The following is a 24,317-nucleotide window of genomic DNA, read 5'->3' on the forward strand; positions in this document are numbered from 1 at the left end:
CCTCTCCCCATCATTGGTCCTCTCCACATCACTGGTCCTATCCCCATCACTGCAGCACACACACACACACCACAGCAGCTTCACTGGCACACACACACCACAGCAGCTTCATTGGCACAGCGGCCACACTCACCTCTCCGTGCGCTGGCAGCTTCCTTCCTCTCAATGGCACAGCGGCCGTGTAGCTGAATGATGATGTCACCCAAAGGCGGCTGCGCCGCTCATTGTGTGAGGCAGGAAGCTGCAGCTCTGGAACAAGGATGAGATGATGCCCCATGCCAGCTGAGAGGGCTCTGCGTGCCCTCTCTGGCACGCGTGCCATAGGTTCGCCATCAGTGATCTAGGATATAACTCATTTGTGCTAATAGAGTGGCGCAGGCAAGAGGCCACATTTCCTAATAAAAATCGTTTGTGGTAATATTGTTGTGTAGACACCAGGCCACATTTCATAATCAAAATAGTTTGGGCTAATACTCTGATGAAGGCACCAGTCCACATTTCATAATCAAAATCATTTGGGATAATATTGTGGTGCAGTCACCAGGCTACATTTCATAATTAAAATTGTTTGGGCTAATACTTTGGTACAAGCACCAGTTTACATTTCATAATCAAAATCCTTTGTGCTAATACTATGGTGTAGGCACAAGGCCACATTTCATAATCAAAAGCATTTAGTCTAATATTCAGGTACCAGGCCACAGTTCATACTCAAAATTGTTTGGGATAAAACTCTGGTGCAAGCACTAGTCCACATTTCATAATCAACATCATTTGGGCTAATACTATGGTGCAAGCACCAGGCCGCATTTCATAATACAAATCTTATTTGCCAATAGTGTGGTGCAGGCACCAGTCCACATTTCCTAATATAAATTGTTTGTTCTAATACTGTGGTGCAGGCACCAGGCTACATTTTATAATCTTATTCCTTTGTGCTAATACTGTGATCCAGCAGTATACATTTCAGTATCTAAATTCTTTGTGCTAATTGTGTTGTCCATCAAGGAGTCAACATATCAGCATCTAAATCTTTTGTGCTAATTCTGTGGTCCAGCCACACTATCTCAGCAGATAAATACAGATTGTTAATTTACTGACAGGTGACTGACAGCTGTAGGCCTAGGCTTGTGAAACAGCTGGTTAAAAGACCCACACACAGTACAGTCCTCAGAGGTGGCACCCCAATTACCCTTGTTTCCCCCCGCATCACAATGCTTCAACTGCTTAACTGACTCAGAGTACAAGAAGTATAATTGCACAGCAAGGATGCATGGTACAGGGCTTGGACCAGCATCTCTACCTTAAACATTGATCAGTAACAGGTGGATGAGTTACAGGTGTAAGCCTGGTGCTCTGAGAACCCTGCCAAATTCGAGTAACACACATGAAGTAGCCCCAATTTGGAATCCATGCATTTCCAAAAATTAGGGGCAGACAACACTAAAGTGGTATAAATTTCCCCAGAGTAGAAAAAGTATAATGGGGCTCTGATACGCCTTCCACTATAGGCAACCTACCAGATGGAGACACAACTTAGAGTCTCCACATTTCAAAATTGTTTGTAACATCTGCAGCAATGGCAACAGCAGGCACAGAAGCCAAGACAATGGTGTCACAGACTGCAATAATGCAAGATCAATGGAGCACACTAAAAACTGCACCATAGCCTAGTCTGCCCAGTCTGCAACTGGAGCGCAAAAGTCATTGGAGAACAGTGACTTGTTCATCTTGATGAAAGAGGCCACATTTCCTAATAAAAATCGTTTGTGGTAATATTGTTGTGTAGACACCAGGCCACATTTCATAATCAAAATAGTTTGGGCTAATACTCTGATGAAGGCACCAGTCCACATTTCATAATCAAAATCATTTGGGATAATATTGTGGTGCAGTCACCAGGCTACATTTCATAATTAAAATTGTTTGGGCTAATACTTTGGTACAAGCACCAGTTTACATTTCATAATCAAAATCCTTTGTGCTAATACTATGGTGTAGGCACAAGGCCACATTTCATAATCAAAAGCATTTAGTCTAATATTCAGGTACCAGGCCACAGTTCATACTCAAAATTGTTTGGGATAAAACTCTGGTGCAAGCACTAGTCCACATTTCATAATCAACATCATTTGGGCTAATACTATGGTGCAAGCACCAGGCCGCATTTCATAATACAAATCTTATTTGCCAATAGTGTGGTGCAGGCACCAGTCCACATTTCCTAATATAAATTGTTTGTTCTAATACTGTGGTGCAGGCACCAGGCTACATTTTATAATCTTATTCCTTTGTGCTAATACTGTGATCCAGCAGTATACATTTCAGTATCTAAATTCTTTGTGCTAATTGTGTTGTCCATCAAGGAGTCAACATATCAGCATCTAAATCTTTTGTGCTAATTCTGTGGTCCAGCCACACTATCTCAGCAGATAAATACAGATTGTTAATTTACTGACAGGTGACTGACAGCTGTAGGCCTAGGCTTGTGAAACAGCTGGTTAAAAGACCCACACACAGTACAGTCCTCAGAGGTGGCACCCCAATTACCCTTGTTTCCCCCCGCATCACAATGCTTCAACTGCTTAACTGACTCAGAGTACAAGAAGTATAATTGCACAGCAAGGATGCATGGTACAGGGCTTGGACCAGCATCTCTACCTTAAACATTGATCAGTAACAGGTGGATGAGTTACAGGTGTAAGCCTGGTGCTCTGAGAACCCTGCCAAATTCGAGTAACACACATGAAGTAGCCCCAATTTGGAATCCATGCATTTCCAAAAATTAGGGGCAGACAACACTAAAGTGGTATAAATTTCCCCAGAGTAGAAAAAGTATAATGGGGCTCGGATACGCCTTCCACTATAGGCAACCTACCAGATGGAGACACAACTTAGAGTCTCCACATTTCAAAATTGTTTGTAACATCTGCAGCAATGGCAACAGCAGGCACAGAAGCCAAGACAATGGTGTCACAGACTGCAATAATGCAAGATCAATGGAGCACACTAAAAACTGCACCATAGCCTAGTCTGCCCAGTCTGCAACTGGAGCGCAAAAGTCATTGGAGAACAGTGACTTGTTCATCTTGATGAAAGTTAGGTGGTCTACACTTTCAGGGAATAGTCGCATGCGCTTATCTGTCAGGACACCACCAGCAGCACTGAAGACACGTTCTGAGAGAAAGTTGGCTGCCGGGGCATGACAAAACCTCCGTGGCTTGACAGGTGAGCTCAGGCCACTCTTCAATTTTTGAAGACCAAAATGCAAAAGGGTCCAAACACCCCGTGATGGCATTGATATTGAGCTCAAGTTGAGATGCTCCATCACAATTCTCTCCAGTCTTTCACAACATGTCAGATTTTCACTCTGTTTTTCTGGTGCACTGGCTGGTCTGAAAAATGAAAGAATGTATGAAACGACTCACAGAAATTTCTTTTGCCACTTAAGCTGCTGCTGCTGCTAATTTTTTTGTATTGACTCCTCGAGTATCCCAGGGTTGGAAGTCTATAACTGCGATGCATGTTGTGTGCCTGACTGCTGTCTCATGTTTTGATACTCCAGCATGTGTGCATCCCTTAACATGATTGGAAGCATCTAGCAAATGTACTCTTTTACTGTGGATCTAACAGAGTAGCAACTCAGTAGTCAGCACTATTTCTAATCCTAACAATACAAGCATCATGTTGCAGATAATGCAGAAAGAAAGCGCTCATGTGTTGGATGCTTACATGAGGTTCAAATTCAAGTTGTGTTGGTGGCAGAATAACACTCAAACTTGCTTCCTATGTCCCCTCCCGCCAACCACGGACAACAGAGAGGGGATTATTATCCTCTTCATCTCATCACTGTTGCATGCCTGTCACATCTTCCTCCTCATCCTCCTCCATTTGTTCCTTGGCTCCTGCTCCTTCACTAACAATTTAACCTTCCTCAATCATTGTAATCCACCATCCCATGGAACTTAGAGATAATGTTAACACTTCTGAATCCTCCTCTGCTTTCTCCTCTTCCTCTGGGATCACCACCTTTTCCTGCAGACTATTCAAAGTGTGCTCCAGCATGCAGATGTTGGGAATCGTGATGCTGATGATGGCATCGTGCACATGGGTGCAGAGGTCCTTCGTCTGTGCCCACTCAGCAAGTGTGATTTTTGCCACATCCATACTGTGATATGCAGAAGAACACATTGCATCAGGGATTGCCGCTGCTGCCACAGCTGCTGCAATATGTGCAGAGTGGATTTCCAATGTGTTGGCACATCATATACCAACTGGTTAACCGGCAGCATAAAAGACCTTTTTAGTGAGGCAAGTAGATGTGAACGACAGAAGTGAGCACTCAGGGCCATGCATTCAAGCCAGGATAGTGGCGAAGAAATTGCTATACCATCAGGTTGAGAATGTGAGCCATGCAAGGCATGTGTATGAGGTTGTCCCAGAGAAGGGCTGCCACCAGGTTCTCACTGTTATCACACATGGTCTTTCTTGCCTCCAGGTTTAGTATATACAGCCATTGCTCAAACTCAGCCTGGATAGCTGTCCCCAATTCTTAAGATGTAAATTAATTTAAACACTGCCTGATTGCGGTGAGCCCTGGCTGTGCAGTACGGAGGTGGGGGATTCTTTCTGCACTCTTGGAACACATGTCTCTTTAAGAGAGAGGTTGAGACCGCAGGTGAAGGTCCTAGAGGAGGTGGAAGAGGCAGAAGCAGTGGAGGAAGTGTTAGATTCAGAGCTTTGTCACACAAGCCTTGGGGATTCCAAGACTTGGTGTCTAGTAACACCTTCATGTCTAGTGGTTTAGTTCTGCATCCTCTGGTGTGCAGTGGTTTAGTTCTGCAACTCTAGGTGTTTAGTTATCCAACCCCTGTTGTCTAGTAGTTTAAATCTTCATCTTCTGGTGAGTAGTGATTTAGTTTTCCATATCTTGGTGTGTAGTGGTTTAGATATCAATCCCTAAGTGTTTAGTAGTTTAGTTCTCCAACCCCTGTTGTCTAGTAGTTTAGTTCTCCATCCTTTGGTGTGTAGTTATTTAGTTCTCCATCCCCAAGCTCCCTGCAAGTCTTGGGGATTCAAAGACTTGTGGAGTAGACCTTTTCATTCCTGCCCCTTCAGCCATCAGAGTTACCCAGTATCCAGTCACCAAGATGTAACATGCTTGCTTGTCCAGGTGTCAGTGGTGAAATGCACACTGGCAGACATAGATTTCTTCAAGAAACGGATCATGTTGTCTGCTACATGCTCTTGAAGCGTAGGCACATCTTTCTTAGATAAATAATGGCAATTGGACAACTGGTACTGGGGGACTGAGATGGCCATGAACTTTCAGAAAGCATCTGTATGCACCAGGTAGAAAGGCAGTATTTCTGAGGCCAACAGATTGGAGATGGTGAAGTTCAAGCTCTTAGCTTTGCCATGTGTAGGAGGAAACAATCTTTCACATGAACACAGCTGCAGGATCCAGGGTGTGGCTACTGTGCTGAGAGAAGGTGGAGTAGGGTGAACACGACAAACTCCTGGACTGTGAGTGAGGTGTAGGCAGAGATGTTACGGTGGATTAAGAAAGATGTGATGTGCTCTTTGTCAGAGATCAGTCAAAAACAGCAGGCATGTCCACTCCCATAAAAGCTGACAGACTCTCACTCAATACAACTGTAGCAGGTAAACAAGTGGAGGTTCTGTGGCCGGAGGCTTGTATGAGAACACTTGCTAAAGTTAGGAAGAGAAAGAAGCCACGGATGCAGTTGATGGGGCGGCCAGTGGTTGGCTAGGCCGCATTTAAGTGCAGTGAGATTCCCAGACAAACGAATGTTGATCACACATGTGCTGATTCATGCATTTAGTAGTCAAATTATTCGAATTTTTGCCTCTACTTAGTCTTCTTTTATAAAGTTGGCCGATAACACAAGTTGGGTCATCTTTTTCTGCCTCAAAATAAAAATTGTAAACTGCAAACCCGAAACTGCTGCTAGCCACAGCCAGAGTTATGGCTGAGGATGTAGTGCTTGTTGTAGTTACATCTCTCAGAGTCTGAGCGGCACGCTGCAGCATAATATCCTTGTCTTCCTCCTCCTCCACCTCCACTGCTGAGCTACTGGGTTCACAACAAGTGGGATCTACAACCTCATCATCAACCTCTCTGTTCTCACACTTCTCACCCTGAGGGTCACCCTCCTCCTCTTCCTGCCCCAACAGCACAGTACATTCCAAGTGCTCATCAGGTATCTGATTTTCATCAGGATTACCTCCATCCCTGGGGATTCACATCTGGTTATGAGGGTCTGAATTCTGCTAATTCGTCCAGCCCCAGGTCCTCCTCTTGAGTCTGTGAATCTTTGGAGCAGACCTCTAATGCCCATGAAATAGAATGTGTGAACAGCTCTGCAGACTCACCCATCTGTGGTTCCTCACAGTCAGTTGAATGGTTGGAGAGTTGTGACAGGGGAAACCAAGGGTAATTGGGGTGCCAGTTCTGAGGACTGTATTATGTGTGATGTTAAGGTGGAGGAAGAGGAGGAGAGGCCACTTGATGCAGTGCTTGCCATCTGCTGGAGAATATGATCTTTCTGGCCCTCATCTACAAGGTGTAGATGAGGGAATCCCACAAGCTTGTTTCGTTGCAGTAACCCAGAACTCTGATCTCTACTTCAAAACACATATCCATGCCCTTTCCACTTCCTTCTGACTAGAATTCAAAAATATTTCCTGGATCTGTACATTCCTTAAGCAACAACCTTAATCTTTGCACTCATCATCTGCCAACTCAACTATTGCAACCCCTCCTATCTATCATAAACTCGGCTACCTAACTAATCCACCTATCCCCCCACTATTCCTCGGCCTCTCCTCTCTGTCAGTTCCTTCAATGGCTTCCCATTACCTAGATACTCCAGTTCAAAACCCTAACCATGGCATACAAATCCATCCACTACCTGTATATTCCATACAACTATGACTTGGTACTTACCTGCATGCACCCTCTGATCCTTACAAGATATCCTTCTCTCCCCTTTTATCTCGTGTTCTCACAATTGAATACTAGATTTCTCCTGTAAATCCCCTCTACTCTCGAACTCTCTAACCCAACATATCATACTCTTGCCTACCATGGAAACCTTCAGAAGGAACTTGAAGAACCACCTCTTCTGACAAGCCTATAACCTACAGTAACCATCGAGCCATCATATAGCTGCACAAGCAGCTCTACCCTAACCTATTGTATCCTCACCCATCCCTTGTAGACTGCAAGACCTTACGAGTGGGATCCTCCTTTACCAGTCAATTTCTTGTATTGTTTAAGATTATTGTACTTGTTTTTATTATGTATACCCCTTTTCACATGTAAAGCACCATGAAATAAATGGTGCTATAACAATAAAAAATAGTACCGCTGCGCAGCTGCCAAAGAAATGGAGTTGAGTAGATTGTTCAGTAACAAAAGAAGAAGCTGTGTGCTGCCTGTAGCAGTAGGCCTCCCAGACTGGCATGGCTGCACTTACTTTCAGTCAACTACCTGTGTTACTATCCTTAATTTTTTATAACATTAATGGTCTACCAAGCTTATATTTGTGCCACCTTAGTGTGGTTGAGCAAAAAAGCTGTTTGAGCTGTTGCATGAGGTATCAGGGCTCCTAGCACAGCAGGTTTACACAGGCCCTTCACCCATCTTGCCTTAATTTAAACTTAAATTCAAAGCTGTAAATGCTGGCCCAGAACCTGATACCTCATTCAAAGTCTATGGCTGACTGCTGCTGTGCCATTATCAAATTTCTACTGTGGGTCAATTGATGCCACTTTTCCTGGTACCTTTAATTTTTGGAAATTTGTGGACTCTAAGTTAGGTCTCCTTCATGTGTGTTGCCTGAATTTGGCAGGGTTCTCAGAGCACGAAACCTATACCTGTCACTCGTTCACCTGTTACTGATTAACATTAAGCTAGAAATGCTGGTCCAAGCCCTGTCCCAGGCCCTGTACCATGCATCCATGCTGCGCAATTCTGCTATTTTTACTCTGGATCAATTGATGCCACTTTCCCTGGTGTCTGCCACTAATTTTTGGCGTTCGGGTGTCTTTGACGAGTCGTTCGGTGAACATAGGGCCATTTGCCAAATTGAACCTTGAAAGGTTCGCTCATCTCTAGCTATCACATTCTGTCCTGAAAGGCTGTGCTATACCATGTGATGTGATATCTAAAAGGCATTATGGGGAAGTCTGCGAGACTGATGCCAAAGTCATATGATGCTTTTCTGGTTTATTCAAACTTCTGCGAAGTGTAAAATGGCAGGAACCATTTTAGATGATTTGTGCAAATTAAATTGCAAATTGTTCAAATTAACAGGGTTGCTTTGCATCAATTTAATTTGCTTATCTTTAGTAGCCATTGAATGGCCTCAATTTGTTTATGTCAGGTGACCCACCAGAGAGAAGACTCTGTGATCAGTGGAATGCTGCAAGTCTTAAAGAGTAGTATAGCAATATTTTGATTTTATGATGCACCTTAGGGAGATTCAGAAGGGGATTGTCAGTAGTGAACAACCCCTTTAAAGGAACACAAAACACCAAATGTGAAGAAAAAAATTAAAGACTGTCCCAGCAATTCCTTCCTTTACCGTCTCATTTACTTTGATCTTATTTTTCTAAGGGTCCCGTTACATTTAGCGATGCACCAGCGATCCCGACAGCGATACGACCCAGTTTGGATCGTTGGTGCATCACTAAATGGTCGCTAGTGAGCTGCCAAACAGGCAGATCTCACCAGCGACGTAGCAGCGGTCAGTGGTCAATCTTACCTATCAGACGACAGCTCTGATGACGACTTCCTCCGGCGTCCATGAGTCGCTCGTCGGTGCTAGCATGAAGCTGATGACGAGAAATGGACCAGGACGATCTCGCGCGATCATCGATATCCAGCGGGGGGCGGTCGGAGGTAAGTGTCACATGTAGCAATATCGCTATTGCATCACAAAATCGGTGACGCTTTAGCGATATCGCTAAAAGGCCCTTAAGCCACCACATAGGTAAGGGGGCAGGGATTCAATTAGAGTTGATTTTAAACAATTAGCCAGCAGAGCAGTAATATCAGACTTCATAAAAACAGTGCATGGAAAAGATAATCCTGATATATGTTCATGAGGCTCTCACCACCCTTTAGTTGAACAACTTTGTTCTTTTCCCATGTGCATTACATAATTGTGTCAAATGATGCTTACCTTGATTTTTAAATGGACAGTGTCAGAATATAAAGGGATTTCAATTTTGATGTCGCTATTTTCAGGAATTAGATAAGTTAAAAATTGTTGTAATTCTATATTCTCTTCTTCTGATCCTTTAATCACTGCATCTGTTAAAAACATTTTTGATTGGGTAACTGTCACAGAAACTTCATTCCTCCTTTCGTCAGTATTCAGATTTCTTCCATCATATCTTCGAACCTTAAGCTAAAATAACCAGTTAGGTGAAATATAAAAAAATTGATTAATTAAGTACAGATAACTTTAAATTTTGGAACACTCTTTATGAACTAGAAAAAATATTGTAAAATGCTGCATTAGAGAAAACATGGGCTTTTGTATTTTCAGTGCAGTTTAGAAAAAACAAATTGGTCTTTGTGCATTGACCAGAGATGTCCCAGTTGAATGTTACACGTCCATTTTTTTGTGTCCGTTTGTGGACCATTTTTAAAAAACAGCAAATACTGACACATGAACACCCATAGTATTCAATGGTGGTGCACACATGTCATGTTTTCCACATGGACCGCGTGTCTGTGTGAAAAACCTGCAGACATGTCAGTTTTTTATGGGCACCATGGATAAAATGCATGCTGTACACAGATGATAAATGGATGTCATCCATATATCATCAGAGAGATGTGTACCGGCACCTGGGAAAAAGTGGTACAGTTCTTGCCGTTCCCAGGTGTCGGCTACCGAAAACAGTTCCGATCATTGTTGCCTGGTCTCCCTGTGATCAACGCAACCAGTTGACAATGATGGAAGTTGTATTCAGCACCCACTGTGTACATCATGTATAAAATCAAGAATAAATTTGAAAAAGTGGCGTGAGTGTAACTTTGATAGCCAGCAGAGGGAAAACCCATGACTGGGGGCTGATGTTTCTAATCTGGGAAGGGGAACAATGTACCAAAAGGTTTCCAAACTGTTAATTACAGCTCACAGCTGTTTGCTTAGCCTTTACTGGTTAGTTTATGGTGTCCCCAGAAAAAAAATGACATAGGGTCCCCATATAAATTCTAACCGGCAAAGGCTAAACAGACAGCTTTGAGTTGATATTAATATTTTGAAGGGGTTAGCACCAAAAAAATGGCAATTTTGGCATTTCGATTTCATTATCTTTACCACATGGTATAAATAACTTTATATTTTGATAGCTCAGACTTTTACGAACAGTATAAAATATTATTATTTACTTTTTTAATTTCTTTTCTTTTAACTAGGCATAATGGGGGTGATTCAAATTTCATGTTTTTTATCATTTTATTCTTTTATGTTTTTAAGATTTACATTTCTTTTTCAGTCTTCAAAGGTGACTGTAACTGGCAAGTGTCTGATTCCATGTACTATATACTTCAATACTTTAGTCTCGTAGTAGATAGTAAAAATCATGGTCTACAATGAAGCACGGACTAGAATTCACAAGAATACCAAGATGGCAGAGCATAGGTTCTTTAGCAGTAGCCCAACTGCTATGGCAGCAAATTAACTTGCCATAATCATATCATGAGTGTTTACATGGGTTTTCCCTGGGTATTCTGGTAGGGAATTTAAATTGTGAGCCCCAGTTTGGACAGTGATAATAATGTCTGTAAAGCACTGCAGAATATGATGGCGCTATATAATCATAATTGATAATGCCTCATTTTTGCTGCATTGCAACAGTAACTAATTGGCTGAGAAGGTGGCAATAGCATTTGAATGGAATCTGCCAGCATGATCAACCCTTATTCCAGAGAAATTAATATTTTTGCTATATGCAAATGTACCATTAAAAACTATTAGCTGTCATGGTTTGAACAGGGTTCTTGCCCTGCACTCACAGGGTTAAGTGTTCGTGGCCTCTTTCTGGATCTGGTAGGGGTATTTATACTCACTCTTTACCAGGGTTCTCTGTCAGCTATACTGTTGTTCTGGTGTGTCTGACCCCTGGTGTGCGTGTATTCTGCGTTGCTTGTTTGATTCCCGTGTATGACCCGGCCTGTTCCCTCACTCTGTACTCCGTCTCTCGCTTTGGTACTACTGTCTTCTCCAGTTCTGACCTCCTGGCTTGGCTATCGTTACTCCGTTACAGTTTGTCCCTATTGTACCGTCTATTGCCCGTTCTGGTTTTCTGACCTATTGCTACGTCCTGACTATCCTTTCTGTCTAAACCCCGTGGTACTGTATTGCTATCTGGTGCTTTGACCCTGGCTTTGTCTGGTTTCTGTCTCTGTCTATGCCCCTTGGTAACATTGCCCCGTAGTTACCTTTCTAGGAGTTTCCCTGCAGCTCCTAGATCTGTGGAGCTTAGGCCACGCCCCCAGCAGTCATGTGCTTCAGGTCCTGATACTCTGAAGCACGCATCGTCACCGCTGCTGCCCTGCTCCACAGGTATCTGTGAGTACTGTCTTTGTACTCAGGACACCCGCACTGGCACAGTGAGCAAGTGCAGTGCGGTGTTCCTGACATTATAGCTGACCATTTGGATCCCATACAAGCCTTGGCTGATCAGGTCAAGCACCTGACCCAAATGTTCCACAAACTTAATGTGGAACAGCGCATGATGGCCCAGACCCAGCAACAGTTGGTGGATACGGTACAGGGGGCTGCCTCTACAGGGGATTCTTGTGCTGGGGATAGAGATGTGTCATTGGCATTCCCAGAATCTCGGGTCAAATTGCCAGACCTTTTCTCAGGGGATAAAAAGGAGTTCAGGTCTTTCAGAGAAGGATGCAAGCTTTTTTTTTCTCTGAGGCCCCGCTCTTCCGGGGATGAGTTCCAGAGGGTGGGGGTCGTCATTTCCCTACTTCGGGGGGGCTCCACAGGCATGGGCTTTCTCTCTCTCTTCCTCTGCTCCTGAACGCATGTCTGTGAATTTGTTGTTTGAGGCTCTGGGGCACATTTATGATGAGCCTGATAGAGTGCGTCTGGCAGAGGATATGATGATGAGTGTGACACAGGGAAGGAACTCTGCTGAATGGTTCACCTCTGAGTTCAGACGCTGGGCAGCGGAGGTCTCCTGGGATGACGCTGCCCTCCGGGGTTTGTTCTGTAGAGGCCTGTCCGAACGTTTGAAAGATGCCCTAGCCCTTCATCCTCCACCGGATTCTTTGGAGGACGCTATGATCCAGGCTGTCCGCATGGACCGTAGGCTGCGGGCAAGAGGGGTCATGATGCAGGAGACCCCTTTATTCTCCAATCTGAGAGACTCTGCATCTAGTCCTGAGCCCATGGAGGTTGGTGCCACGTCATTGGAGGAAAAAGAGAGGAGACACCGAAGAAACAACCAATTGTGCTTTTACTGTGGATCCGCTGGACATTGGAGAAGGAACTGTCCTTCTTGCCCTTCTTCAGTGAAGCCGTCAGGAAAACGACTGAGTCTGGGTAACAATCGAGGAGGTTGCCCAGACTCCCAGGTACCCTTTTACTCGCTTACTAAAATTCTGCTTCCGGTGGAACTGGAATTTACAGGCGGCCCGGTTGGGACTACCGCCTTTGTTGACTGTGGTTCTTCTATTAATCTGATCGATGCCAAAGTTGTGACTTTTCATAAGATAGGGACAGTCAGGTTAAAAGATCCTGTTAAAATCGTGGCAATTGATTCTTCTCCTATCACCCAGGAGGGAATTTGTTTCATGACTGATACCTTTTCTCTGAAAGTGGGTTCCACTCACATGGAAAAATTAAGATGTTTTGTCATAAATAATCTGCCGGCTGGACTGATACTGGGTATGCCTTGGCTTCAACGTCACAATCCTACTATTGACTGGGTCACAGGGGAGATCATTCAGTGGGGTTGTATGGCTAATGGTCTATGTTGTAACTTGACAACCCTTGTCACCCCAGTAAAATCTGTGTCAGTGTCGTCTGTCGATCTGGAAGGTATTCCGGAGTGCCTGAAAGATTTTCAAGACGTATTTTCTGAAAGTGAGGCTGAGGCGCTACCACCACATAGACCCTTTGATTGTGCCATTAATCTAGTCCCTGGAGCCAAGTTACCCAAGGCTCGCCTGTTCAATTTGTCCAGGCCCGAACGTCTAGCCATGAAGGAGTACATTACTGAGAGTCTCAGCAAAGGGCATATTAGGCCTTCTGTTTCACCTGTGGCAGCGGGCTTCTTTTTTGTTAAGAAAAAAGATGGTGGTTTGCGGCCGTGCCTCGACTTTCGGGAATTAAACAAAATTACTGTGAAAAATACATACCCTCTCCCCCTAATTCCTGATTTATGTAACCAACTCACCGGGGCCAAGTGGTTCTCTAAACTGGATTTACGTGGGGCATATAACCTTATAAGAGTCCGTGAAGGGGACGAATGGAAAACAGCATTCCTGACGACTGAAGGGCTGTTCGAAAACTTGGTTATGCCCTTTGGTCTCACCAACGCTCCTGCTGTTTTTCAGAATTTTATTAATGTAATTTTCTCTGATTTAATCGGTTGTTTTGTGGTTATCTATTTGGATGACATTCTGGTGTACTCGGTGGACAGTCAGTCTCACTTGCACCATTTGCGGATGGTTCTCATGAGACTGAGGGAGAATCATTTGTATGCCAAGCTGGAAAAATGCTCATTTTTCATGCAAGAAGTATCCTTTCTGGGGTTGATTGTGTCAGGACAGGGGTTCCGCATGGATCCTAAGAAAGTCCAGGCTGTTACGGAATGGGTGCAACCTCATGACTTGAAAGGGTTGCAACGATTTTTGGGCTTTGCCAACTTTTATAGGAAATTTATTAAGGGCTTTTCGCAGGTGATAAAGCCTCTAACGGACCTCACTCTCAAGGGAGCTGATGTAAAAAATTGGTCTGTAGCTGCAAAAAACTCTTTCATGACATTAAAAAAGTGCTTTTCTTCAGCCCCTGTATTGGTACAACCCGACCCGTCAAGACCTTTTGTCGTGGAGGTTGACGCCTCGGAAGTGGGGGTGGGGGCAGTTTTGTCTCAGGGGCCTCCTACCCTTACTAACCTGAGGCCTTGCGCCTTCTTCTCTAAAAAATTTTCCTCTGCTGAGAGAAATTACGATGTCGGCAATAGAGAGTTGTTGGCGGTAAAGTTGGCTTTTGAAGAATGGAGGCATTTCCTGGAGGGGTCTGTTCATCCCATTACAGTCATCACTGATTACAAAAATTTGGCCTATATCGAGTCTGCCAAGAGATTGACCCCCAGACAGGCTCAGTGGGCACTTTTTTTTTCTCGTTTTCAGTTTACCATCACATTCCGCCTGGGATCTAAAAACATCAAGGCTGATGCCTTATCCCGAAGCTTTGATTCGGTGTCCCCTCCAGAACCTCCCTCCTCCATTCTTCAGCCAGGAGTAGTGGTGGCCGAAATCTCATCTGAGTTACAGAGAAGGGATTTTGGAGGCCCAGGCTCGGGCTCCTGGTGGTAAACCCCCGGGTAAATTGTTTGTACCGGAACGTTTCCGTCTCGGACTTATGCAGGAATTTCATGATTCTGTGTTGAGTGCTCATCCTGGGATTGCAGCTACCCGGGGGGCAATTGCGAGGGATTTCTGGTGGCCCTCTATGGTAACAGATATTAAAAAGTCTGTGATTGCATGTGGGGTGTGCGCTCGTTCTAAAAGTTCTCAGGTCCGGCCGGGGAATTGGTGCCTTTGCCAATTCCGGATAGACCATGGACACATTTGTCCATGGATTTTATCACAAATCTTCCACCTTCCAGGGGCAACTTGGTGATATGGGTGGTGGTGGATAGGTTTTCAAAACAAGCTCACTTTGTACCTCTCCCCGCGTTACCATCTGCTGAAACCCTGGCCCGCTTATTTATGCAGAATATAATTAGGTTACATGGAGTGCCTATGAATGTGGTGTCAGACAGAGGGGTACAGTTTGTAGCCAGGTTCTGGAGGGCTTTTTGCAAAAAGCTGGGGATTTCGTTGTCCTTCTCCTCTGCCTACCACCCAGAGTCTAATGGACAGACGGAGCGCACAAACCAATCGTTGGAGCAGATTCTGAGATGCTTGGCCTCTTCCAGGCAGGAGGACCGGTGTGAGGTATTGCCCATGGCAGAGTTTGCATTCAACGGTCGTGTGAGTCAGTCTACTGGGAAGTCTCCTTTTCAGGTCAACTATGGCTTTAACCCACATTTTGGAGAGTTTTCCCGTATGGATTCAGGTTGTCCTGGTGCTGAGGATGTGACACAATGTCTTAGAATTCTTTGGAGGGAGGTTCAGAGGAATATTTCCAAGGCCCAGGAAAACTATAAGCGGTTTGCTGACAGGAGGAGGGGGCCAGGTCCAGCATTTGCAGTAGGGGAGAAGGTGTGGCTATCCACCCGCAATATCAAGCTTAAGATACCTTCTATAAAGCTGGGCCCCAAGTTTATTGGCCCATACAAAGTTGTGGAGGTTGTTAACCCAGTAGCCTACCGACTGCAGCTGCCCACCTCCTTTAAAATTTCTAATGTCTTCCACAGGTCCCTGTTAAAGCCTGTGGGGACGGTGAGAGAGGATCCCTCATCAAATGGTCCGCCAGTGCTGGTAGAGGGGCAGCTGGAGTATGAAGTAGGGCGCATTGTTGACTCCCGATGGGTGCGCCGGAGACTCCAGTATCTGATACACTGGAAGGGGTACTCTCTGGAGGATCGGTCATGGGTTCCGGCCAGTTCGGTGCATGCCGATCGTCTGGTGCGAGCTTTCCACGCCAGATACCCAGACAAGCCTGGGGGTCCAGTGGCCCCCCATTAAGAGGGGGGTACTGTCATGGTTTGAACAGGGTTCTTGCCCTGCACTCACAGGGTTAAGTGTTCGTGGCCTCTTTCTGGATCTGGGAGGGGTATTTATACTCACTCTTTACCAGGGTTCTCTGTCAGCTATACTGTTGTTCTGGTGTGTCTGACCCCTGGTGTGCGTGTATTCTGCGTTGCTTGTTTGATTCCCGTGTATGACCCGGCCTGTTCCCTCACTCTGTACTCTGTCTCTCGCTTTGGTACTACTGTCTTCTCCGGTTCTGACCTCCTGGCTTGGCTATCGTTACTCTGTTACAGTTTGTCCCTATTGTACCGTCTATTGCCCGTTCTGGTTTTCTGACCTATTGCTACGTCCTGACTATCCTTTCTGTCTAAACCCCGTGGTACTGTATTGCTATCTTGTGCTTTGACCCTGGCTTCGTCTGGTTTCTGTCTCTGTCTATGCCCCTTGGTAACATTGCCCCGTAGTTACCTTTCTAGGAGTTTCCCTGCAGCTCCTAGATCTGTGGAGCTTAGGCCACGCCCCCAGCAGTCATGTGCTTCAGGTCCTGATACTCTGAAGCACGCATCGTCACCACTGCTGCCCTGCTCCACAGGTATCTGTGAGTACTGTCTTTGTACTCAGGACACCCGCACTGGCACAGTGAGCAAGTGCAGTGCGGTGTTCCTGACATTAGCTAGACATAAATCTCCCTAAGAAAATGCCTCCAGAGCTTATTGCACTGTATAAAGGAGGCCTTACTAGTGTGAGACATGTACAGTAACAGCGTCGGACTGGCCCACCGGAGAACCGGTGGATTCTCCGGTGGGCCCTGGCATCTGGTGGGCCCTGGCACCTGCTGGCATACAGGGCCAGCAGTTGCCTAGGGCCCCCAGCCAGTGGTGTGTCGCACACTATGCAGCTGCTATGGGGGCCCCTGCCAGCGGAGTAGCAGCGGGTGTCAGGAGGCAGGAGCCCCTGTCCCCGCTGCTAAAGAGAAATGAATATTCACTGCGAAGCAGTGAATATCATTTCAGGTCTTCACACCCAGGGGCCCCGCCCCCAGCCCAGTAAGCCGCTCTGCATCAGGGCCGGCGCCGCCCTCAGTCCTCTCTGCTCCTGGCTCACAGCCAGTGCGCGATGACGTCACTACATCGCGCACCCGCTGTGTGTCTGGCAGTGGGGGCAGCTCCTGACACTGAAGCCGGCTGCCGGAATCAGCGTGGGAGCGAGGAGGAGAGGTGAGTATTGTGTTTTGTTTTGTTTTTTATACCTCTCTCGCTCTCTCTATCTGTTTCTCTCTATCTATCTCTATATCTCTCTATCTCTCTTATATCTATCTATCTTTCTATCTCTATCTATTATCTATATCTATCTATCTCTATATCTATATCTATCTATTTCTATATCTATCTCTATCTATCTATCTATCTCTATATCTATCTATCTATCTATCTCTATATCTTTCTATATATATCTCTATATCTATCTATTATGTCTATCTCTATATCTATTATTTCTATATTTATTATCTATCTAGCTACCATCTATATCTATCTATCTTTATCTATATATATCTCTATCTAATATCTATATCTATCTATCTCTATACCTATCTATCTATCTATCCGTTATCTATCTCTATATCTTTTCTCTGTATCTATCTATCTCTATATCTATATCTCTCGCTATCTATCGCTCTATCTCTATATCTATCTCTATATCTATCTTTATATCTATATATCTATCTCTATCTATCTCTATATCTATATATATTTCTCTCTATATCTATCTCTATCTCTCTCTATAGCTATCTATCTATATATCTCTATCTATCTCTATATCTATCTGTATATCTATCTATCGCTCTATCTCTATATCTATCTTTCTATCTATATATCTATCTATCTATCTTTCTCTATCTATTTATCTCTATATCTTTTCTCTGTATCTATCTCTCTCTATATCTATCTCTATATATATCTATTATCTCTATATCTATATCTATTTCTCTATATCTCTCTCTATATCTATCTATCTATCTATTTATCTCTATCTCTATATCTATCTCTCTGTATATCTATCTTTCTTTCTATCTTTATATCTATCTATCTTTCTCTATCTATCTATCTATTTATCTCTATTATCTATATCTATCTCTATCTATCTATCGCTCTATCTCTATATCTATCTTTCTATCTCTACATCTATCTTTCTATCTATCTATTATGTCTATCTATCTAGCTATCTCTATTATCTATATCTACCTATCTCTATATCTTTCTATCTTACTCTCTCTATATCTATCTGTTATCTCTATATTTATGATCTATCTCTATTATCTATATCTATAACTATCTCTCTATCTATTTATCGATCTCTGTATCTATCTCTCTCTAACTCTCTATCTACCGCTCTCTCTATCTCTATCTATCTTTATATCTATATCTATCTATCTCTATATCTATCTATTATCTCTATATCTATCTACCTATCTCTATATCTATATCTGTTTCTCTCTATATCTATCTCTATATCTCTCTCTCTATAGCTATCTCTATATCTATCTATACATTATCTCTATATCTATCTATCTCTATATCTATCTGTTATCTCTATATCCATATCTATCTCTATATCTATCTATCTCTATATCTATCTATCTCTATATCTATATTTCTATCTAACACTATATCTCTATATCTATCTCTATATCTCATTATCTATCTATCTCTATCTCTCTCTTTATCTATCTATTGATCTATCCATCTATCTCTATATCTATCTATTATATCTATCTATTATATCTATTATCTCTATTATTTATATCTATCTATCTAGCTATCTCTATCTATCTCTATCTCTCTCTATATCTATCAATCTTTCTAACTCTATATCTATCTATCTCTATACATATCTCTATATCTAGATATTATCTCTATATCTATCTCTATATCTATCTTTCTATAGCTATCTGTCTCTATATCTATCTCTATATCTATTATCTCTATATCTATTATCTCTATATATATCTCTATATCTATTTTTATTTATAGCCATCTATCTATATATATTTATCTCTATATCTATCTATATATGTCTATATTATTATTATTATTATTATTATATCTGTATATCTCTATCTATTATCTATCTCTATCTATATATCTATCTATCTCTATATCTTTCTATCTATAGCTATCTATCTCTATATCTATCTATCTATTATCTATTTTCTATCTATCTCTATATCTATCTACCTATCGATCTATCTATCTATCTATATTTCTTTCTATATCTATCTTTATATCTATCTATCTCTATCTCTATGAATCTTTCTATCTATATCTATCCATTATCTACTTTCTATCCATTATCTACTATCTATTTCTACATCTATCTTTCTATCTATATCTATCTAACTCTATATCTATATATCTATATAGCATTATACCCTATGAGGGGGGCAGTATTATACCCTATGAGGGGGCAGCATTATACCCTATGAGGGGGCAGCATTATACCCTATGAGGGGGCAGCATTATACCCTATGAGGGGGCAGCATTATACCCTATGAGGAGGCAGCATTATACCCTATGAGGAGGCAGCATTATACCCTATGAGGAGGCAGCATTATACCCTATGAGGAGGCAGCATTATACCCTATGAGGAGGGCAGCATTATACCCTATGAGGAGGCAGCATTATACCCTATGAGGAGGCAGCATTATATCCTATGAGGAGGGCAGCATTATACCCTATGAGGAGGCAGCATTATACCCTATGAGGAGGGCAGCATTATACCCTATGAGGAGGCAGCATTATACCCTATGAGGAGGCAGCATTATACCCTATGAGGAGGCAGCATTATACCCTATGAGGAGGCAGCATTATACCCTATGAGGGGGTGCATTATTCCCTATGAGGAGGCAGCATTATACCCTATGAGGAGGCAGCATTATACCCTATGAGGAGGCAGCATTATACCCTATGAGGAGGCAGCATTATACCCTATGAGGAGGGCAGCATTATACCCTATGAGGAGGCAGCATTATACCCTATGAGGAGGGCAGCATTATTCCCTATGAGGAGGCAGCATTATACCCTATGAGGAGGCAGCATTATACCCTATGAGGAGGCAGCATTATACCCTATGAGGAGGCAGCATTATACCCTATGAGGGGGTGCATTATACCCTATGAGGAGGCAGCATTATTCCCTATGAGGAGGCAGCATTATACCCTATGAGGAGGCAGCATTATACCCTATGAGGAGGCAGCATTATACCCTATGAGGAGGGCAGCATTATTCCCTATGAGGAGGCAGCATTATACCCTATGAGGAGGCAGCATTATACCCTATGAGGAGGCAGCATTATACCCTATGAGGGGGCAGCATTATACCCTATGAGGGGGCAGCATTATACCCTATGAGGAGGCAGCATTATACCCTATGAGGAGGCAGCATTATACCCTATGAGGAGGGCAGCATTATTCCCTATGAGGAGGCAGCATTATACCCTATGAGGAGGCAGCATTATACCCTATGAGGAGGCAGCATTATACCCTATGAGGAGGCAGCATTATACCCTATGAGGAGGGCAGCATTATTCCCTATGAGGAGGCAGCATTATACCCTATGAGGAGGCAGCATTATACCCTATGAGGAGGCAGCATTATACCCTAAGAGGAGGGCAGCATTATTCCCTATGAGGAGGCAGCATTATACCCTATGAGGAGGCAGCATTATACCCTATGAGGAGGCAGCATTATACCCTATGAGGAGGGCAGCATTATTCCCTATGAGGAGGCAGCATTATACCCTATGAGGAGGCAGCATTATACCCTATGAGGCAGCATTATACCCTATGAGGAGGGCAGCATTATACCCTATGAGGAGGGCAGCATTATACCCTATGAGGAGGCAGCATTATACCCTATGAGGAGGGCAGCATTATTCCCTATGAGGGGGTGCATTATTCCCTATGAGGGGGGCAGTATTATACCCTATGAGGGGGGCAGTATTATACCCTATGAGGGGGCAGCATTATACCCTATGAGGGGGCAGCATTATACCCTATGAGGGGGTGCATTATACCCTATGAGGGGGGCAGTATTATACCCTATGAGGGGGGCAGTATTATACCCTATGAGGGGGGCAGTATTATACCCTATGAGGGGGGCAGTATTATATTCTATGAGATGGCTGCATTATATTCTATCAGATGGCTTCATTATACTATGTGAGGGGGCTGCTTTATATTATATGAGGGGGCTACCCCAACTCCTGCTACATAATTAAGACATGTACAACCTTATATTATACCCAGATATTAGCGTGTTTTACCGCATAATTGGTGGTCTGGTATTTAACTCTATGCAGCTACGTAGTGGGCCCCAAGAATGATTTTCTCTGGTGGGCCCAAGGTGTTCCAGTCCGACGCTGTACAGTAATGACTGATATTCTGCTTTCTAGATCTACATGTCTGACACTGGTGACAAATCCCTTAATTTAAAATAAGTTCTGGAGGCGGACTCTTGGGAAGAGCTGTATCCAGCCCAAAGATCTTAACAGCTCATTTACATATAAGAAAAATATACAGTAGATTTCTTGAAATTAAGATATCATATTGCAGATTTCAGGATATCATTTTATTCAGCTTACTATGACCTACATGCCAATGTAGGGTTGATCCTACTGACAGATTCCCTTTAAAATCTTTTTTCTAAATTTTATGTGCGTGCTGTAATAAACAATATTTCTTTAATTCACTATAATTTCGTTAGTGGATTTTATGAAAATTGCACTTATAACAATGTCTCGTGTGTGGAAGAAATTAGATGTAATATTAGAAAAACTTACATAAGTAGTGAAGTTCAGTGTAGGTTTCAACACTGTAGGATAATTGTGAAACTCACTGTAGTACTCTTTGTTGATCACATATATGCTTGATGTTTCATTCAACGATATACCTGGTAACAAAGACTACATTATTACAAATACTACTGTAATAGCAGAATGTAATGCAGATATAAACAAATGTTAATGCTTATAGTGTTTCTGGAATGTCCCTTATCCACTCCAACATGTTCTCATGCCCTATTGTGTAAAAGAAACAAAGAATGAATCACAGTAAATTGCATTCTATTCACTTAGATTTTAATACAATTAAAAATTAAAAATGGATTACCGTATATACATTCAAAGAAAAGGGAAGGTGCCGATAAAACTATCAAGTAAAATAAAAAAACTTTATTAAAAAACCCATAAAACAGGTGGATCCACATAGCAACTAAAAGCCTGACATATTTCTGTAGCGACAAATGCCCGTAATCAAAGGAAAAAGAATGCAGCTATTATCTGTTTAAATGAATGAAAACCAATCACCAAAGTGAACACATGTACCAATGAGGAAGCATTACACATAACATACTAATGAGCTAATCAAATGGAAACAAAATAAATAAACAAAGCAATATTCATTAAATGCAGGAACAACTAATAAATGTAACCAAATGTAAACCAAATCATTTTTGCAATTTATACTATTTGGATGTTTGGTATTGAGGGTCAAAATTCAATACACTTGTCGTAATATGAACTGGGTCTACAAACAAAAATGTTTCTTTCTGCTCCTCGGACTATAACTTGACTGATAGTGGCTCTGAAGCATGTTACTAGGAAGGAGGAAGGCAGGAGGAAGGAGATAATTCAAGCAGTGACAAAAGGAGGAGGGGTGGTAAAAGAGCCTGAAGCAGAGGTTTGTAGACGATATCCCGTGAGAGACAAGAAACAACCTTTTTTCCTTGAGTACATGTCTGAACTGCATCCTAATATTCACAACATCTTATCTTCTGCACAGATCGAGGTGCTGGCTAGGGGTCTTAATTTTGTCCCCAGCCAGTCCTACAATCTGCTTCATACAATCAGGGACGTCAACAGATCTGCTTATTTACTGACAATCAAGAGACACTTTTTATGGAGCTTATGCCCAATACGAGCTGGACGTAAAATAAATTCATATCTGACCAATATTTGTGGTCATTACTTTTTAATGAAAAAAATGCTTTATTGCCTACAAAAGTTGGAAATGGCAAGTGAAAATGTTTGTAGGTTGACAAATGATGATATTGTTTTTAAATCTAGTAATCCTACTTTTTATCCTTTGGAATCCAGGGTACCTTCTCTTGACTTATTCTGGAGAAACGAGACCTCAAAATCCTATATGATCCAACTTCAGCCCAACCTTTCCATAAGAAATTCAGCAGCATTCAAGAGCAATTAAAGATTTACAACACAATCACAGTCTCATAATTCATCAATAAAATAAAGTAGGCTGTGTTGTGGTTATGGACTCATCCTTATATTTCGAACAGGTGTAATCCTTTTTCAGCATCCTCTTTTCTGATCTTACCTTATTGTATAAAAACATTATTTCCAAATATGTAGATGAGGAAGTAACTTTGGGTTTGATAAACATTAACGTTAAAAAATGTGGCGGAGACTCTACAGTGGACCAGGAGAATATGAAAAAAGCAGCTTGTTTATTTTTTAAACTGCAGTTGGGAGAGAAGTTTTCCAGAAAATCCTTTTAGTGTTTCTTAGTCTAAACTATTGCATAATTTCTAAGAGTAAACAGATGTTGTATTTAGCAAATTTTCTGCAATGGCATTGTCCTTGAATATATTTCTTTATAGTTAGATCATAATGTGTTTTTTTACAAGCAGAACATACTCAGTTTTTACAATCTGTATGAGAGACCTCACTTCACATATGGTAATCTAGTTCGCAACATTTTGCCCTTCTTCTTCCCTTCTGCGTTTTATTAATAGTACTTAAAATTTGTGATATTCAAATTGAGACCTTACATTGGGTACTATTATATTTGAAACCTAAATTTATATATGTATATCTTTGCATGCATGCTAAAGTTATATTTGCTTTTGTAGATAGAGTTTGAACTTGTATGTTCATGTTTAACTTACTGTTAACCAGAATACCAAGGTCCATCTCTTTCTATGTTACTCCTGGTTAAATTCCATTTCATGCACACGCAAGAATAATATCAATTGAATTATAGCTATGAAGAGAACGCGATAAGCTGCTATTGTAAATTAAATGACCAGACCACTCCAGGGCAGTATTACCTGGCAGCAATTCCAATGTAATACATGTACATGTGGCTCTCTACTTCTGCTTGCATCAGAGGAACCCCCATCCGTCCTCTATGGTGACCTTATGCCTTTGTAGGGAAGGTGACCTGATGGACGGACGGACTAGTCAGAGTGAAGAAAGATAGGTTTGCACAGTGTAGGTAGGAGACAGTGATTACAGTGGGGAAACAACTAGAAAAGTGTAGTGGACGTGCAGTACCTTGGGATGACCATTAGATGGCAGGGTGGAGTGTGAGCAAAGGA

At 42.5% G+C, this 24,317-nt stretch overlaps 1 protein-coding gene across 1 annotated transcript in view; it reads right to left on the minus strand.

Annotated features, from left to right (window-relative positions):
- The window catches only part of CD109 (CD109 molecule), a 465,421-nt gene that overhangs the window by 245,360 nt on the left and 195,744 nt on the right, over positions 1 to 24,317 (minus strand). Inside the window, exons 10-11 of the mRNA XM_073569324.1 lie at positions 21,763 to 21,872; positions 9,213 to 9,440 (exon numbers count right to left, since the gene is read on the minus strand). Coding sequence (XP_073425425.1) covers positions 9,213 to 9,440; positions 21,763 to 21,872 — 338 coding nt within the window. The remainder of the gene's footprint in view (positions 1 to 9,212; positions 9,441 to 21,762; positions 21,873 to 24,317) is intronic.

Source organism: Dendrobates tinctorius, unplaced genomic scaffold, assembly GCF_039654945.1.
Source record: "Dendrobates tinctorius isolate UK_male_01 unplaced genomic scaffold, ASM3965494v1 ptg000024l, whole genome shotgun sequence".
Classification (NCBI taxonomy): Eukaryota; Metazoa; Chordata; class Amphibia; order Anura; family Dendrobatidae; genus Dendrobates; species Dendrobates tinctorius.